Genomic DNA, 3,615 nt, shown 5'->3' on the forward strand with positions numbered 1-3,615 from the left:
GGTCTATCTTTTTTGAACTAAGACATAAAATCAAAGTAAATGTGAATGACTGCTTTAGTCTATTCATAAAACCTGAGCAATGATACAGTTTGAAAGAACACTAATCATTCTGATTTTGGAAATCTTCCTTAAACCACTGAGTAGATTTCAGTCAGTGGGGTTTCTCTTTCCAAAAAGCTCAGTGCCTCCTGTGGTCTGAATATGAATCAGGTATGTACAATCTAAGGAATGTATCTAACCAAAGATTGTTTCAGGAATGTCTGAAAAACAAAATGTTAAATAAAGTCTTCATAGCTGTTAATCAAACATCACTAGGTGATCTTGCTCTTTGAGTCAAGCTAGAGGGGATACAACCACAGCAGATGAGCCAAAATGCTTTCTGTATTTCCTGGTTTCTAAAAGCATATATTACAGGATTGATGATGGAATTGTAGGTAGCTGGCAGGAGAGTGGCATAGGTATATATTGAAGGATAAGTGTAATCTGCTATTAAAGAATAGAGTGTAAAAGGCATCCAACAAGCAGCAAAGGTCCCCAAAATAATGGCCAAAGTAGATACTCCTTTTCGGGTGGTCACATAATGGGATGTGGCCAGGAAATGGTGTTGCAAGGCAATCTGATGGGCATGGCGCATCACGATTTTACAAATTTGAATGTAGAGCTGCAGCATGAGAGCAAACATGAGCAAGAAAGAGACTGAAAGGACAGCTGAATTATTTTTAGTGAGTGGTCTGATAACACTGCAGGTGGATTCATCTTTGAGGCAGTTCCAGCCCATTATAGGCAGCAGTCCAATACAGATAGATGCTCCCCAGAGCAGAATAAGCATGATGTAGGTAAAAGTGACAGTCCTTTCTGAATTATAAGTCAAAGCATAGTACAATGAGAGGTAACGGTCAACAGTAATAGCCAGCAAGCTGCAGACGGATGCAGAGAAAGAGGCAACAATCAGTCCGATAGTGACCAGTTTTGTAGCTTCTGATTGTAGAAGATAAGCAAAAATAAAATTGATGATCAGTCCGATTCCTGCTAAGAGGTCTGCAAGTGCCAGGCTGCCTATCAGAAGGAACATGGGGGCACGAAGATTAGGATTTTGGAAAATTATAAGGACCACAATGGCATTTTCACAGGAGATAAGGGTTCCTGAAGTACACAGAACAATGTCCCAGGGGTTTACTATGCTCTCTGGTTCTGGGTCTACGACAGGAATCAGGGAGGAGACTGCAGTTGAGGCATTCTCTGGAGAGCTGGCTTCTAAATGATCTTGAGGCAGCCAGCTCAAATTAACCTTCGGATCTTCATTCATTTTAACCCGTTTTCTTCAATGAAAAGACATTTTTTAATGTTCAAATACAGTACTAGTGAATTCAATGACATGCAATACCTTAGACATCAGTATGAATCTCATATGCAAGCAGGCACTTTACATAAATGTGATAATACAAATGATGGAGAAACAACACTTAATTTAAAATTGGCTCAACTTATTTAAAGAAAACAAAAGGACAAGAAGTAATGAGAGAGATTTTCTTCATTAAATGCCAGAGAGGAACAACAAAAATGTGGTCTGGGCACACAGCACTGCACTACAGAAATAAAAACCTGTTCATGGAGCTATAACTATTTTAAAGGTTTTTTGGTTTAACAAGATAAACAAAAACCAAAGCACAAGATTTTAAATACTGAAAAAGAGCAATTGTTGCATGATGCATTGCATAAAATCACAAGTCACCAGCCAGGTTTGCAATTAGGCAGTGGGGTTTTGAACCATTTTGTTAAGACTGCCCAGGATTCAAACCTGGAACAGCCCATAGAGCAAAATTCTTTGATCCTGGGAGTAGAAGACACCACCCTACCTACATGAGTTGGAAATCTGGGCTGGGGGATGTTTACCCTGCAGAGCAGCTTTGGTCCAGAATTGATAGCAATGGAGGTGATGAGGTGGGGAGACAGAGTAATGCCATGCAAGCATCTGTGCCAGGGTAACAAAACCTCCGACAGACAGATGGAAACACACAGTGACAGACAGACAGCGGGACTAGCCCTCTATGGTGGTCACCTTGGCTTCTCCCCTGCTGGAGGAGGAGGGTCTCCAGGTCCTTTCTATGTAGCAGGGCAGGCTGCTCCTAGCAGGCTCATTGTCTGCACTGCACAGACGCGGGGAGGGGGCGGTAGTGCCAGCTCCAGGCTGTGCAGTAGGGAGCCCAGGTGCAGTCCCCTCCGCGCCGGCCCCTGGACGCAGCGCCTGCTGCATGGGGCTGAGACAGAGACAGGCGCAGGCACGCGCGCACCGAGGGATAGAAGCGGGGGCGCGCGCCGTGCGGCGCTGCCCGGCCGCTGGAAGAGGCGCTGAAGGCACGTGGGCAGCAGAGGAAAGGGGTCGCGTGAGCGGCGCGCGCACAGGAAGGGCGGGGGGGAGGCGCGAGGGGCACCGTGGCACGCGCTGACAGACGGACACCTGCTGCTCTTTGGGGCGCAGGCGCAGGGGCTCCCGGCTCTGCCTGGCCCCAGTCGACCTTCGGGGGTCGGGGCTGTGATGAGGAGAGGTTTGCGCGCCCCGCTCCGAGCCCCGCCTCCCCGAGCGGCAACCCCCTCCCGCCGCCTGCCTCAGTCTGTTGAGTCTGCAGGCGCCCCCCCCCCCCCCACCGCCGCCGCCCTACGCCTCCCCCGCCTGCAGCCCCCCACCCCCGCCCCAGTCGCTCTCCGCGGGAGCCTTCCGCCTCTCTGAGCCGCCCCTAGCTGCAGCCTCCCCGCCTCACTAAGTCCTCCCGGCTACAGCCTCCCCTCAGCCGGGTTCTCCCCGGCCACAGCCTCCCACGTCCCTGGAGTGCCATGAGTGGGAGCCTGACGCATCCAGGCAATGTCACCACCACAGGGATTTAAAGTCGTAAGTGTCTTGATTACAGCGATCGAATTCTGCATTTTCACAACGTTGTAATGGGGGGGCGGGTGTCTCCGAGTATCATGGGGGGGGCAGTATTGCTACCCTTCCTTTTGCCCTGCTGCTGATGGTAGTGCTGAGCTGGGCTGCTAGAGTGCGGTGGCTGCTGGCAGGGAGCCCGGCTCTGAAGGCCGAGCCGCTGCCAGCAGAAGCACAGATGGCATGGTATGGCATTGCCACCCTAACTTTGGCGCTGCTGCTTGCAGAGTTGGGTCCTTTGTCAGCAGTTACCACTCTCCAGCTGCCCTGCTGTTGATGGGGTGCTGCCTTCGGAGCTGGTGCCTTGCCAACAGCCACACTCTCTGGATGCCCAGTTCTGAAATCAGCCCAGAAATAAGAGGTGTAATCACAATCCCCCCTAAAATAATCTTGTGACTCCCCCATAACTCTCTTTTGGGTTAGGGCTCCAAATTTGGGAACCATTTGTCTCCCCTGTGAAACCTGTACAGTGCAGAGTAAAAGCAGGTAAAAACCAGATTTTATTGGCTGTGACATGTTTTTCATGCTCATCAATTTGGCACATTAGTGGTTGCAGTTTAAGTCTCAGTCATCTGCAGTATTCCTCCAGTAAACACCCCTTTCAACTCCTGTGCACACAAGGCAAACATCAACCATGGTGGACTCTAACTCATCTCCCAGTGCCCAGGCAGAACCTGAATTGAGGCCCTGGATTC

General features: G+C 49.7%; 1 protein-coding gene across 1 annotated transcript; it reads right to left on the reverse strand.

The window, feature by feature from the left end:
* Window positions 1-301: 301 nt before the first annotated feature.
* GPR12 (G protein-coupled receptor 12) lies at window positions 302-2,254 on the reverse strand. The gene is made up of 2 exons (XM_074982180.1): window positions 2,040-2,254; window positions 302-1,319 (listed from the first exon to the last, which is right to left on the reverse strand). Exon 2 carries the CDS (start codon window positions 1,304-1,306, stop codon window positions 302-304), a length of 1,005 nt encoding a protein of 334 aa, XP_074838281.1. The 5' UTR covers window positions 1,307-1,319; window positions 2,040-2,254.
* Window positions 2,255-3,615: the final 1,361 nt, after the last annotated feature.

The sequence above is a fragment of the Carettochelys insculpta genome, chromosome 1, assembly GCF_033958435.1.
Source record: "Carettochelys insculpta isolate YL-2023 chromosome 1, ASM3395843v1, whole genome shotgun sequence".
Classification (NCBI taxonomy): domain Eukaryota; kingdom Metazoa; phylum Chordata; order Testudines; family Carettochelyidae; genus Carettochelys; species Carettochelys insculpta.

Bases quoted from the DNA above. Each gene is read 5' to 3' on its own strand.
- GPR12 (XM_074982180.1), bottom strand. From the start codon at position 1,306: ATGAATGAAGATCCGAAGGTTAATTTGAGCTGGCTGCCTCAAGATCAT.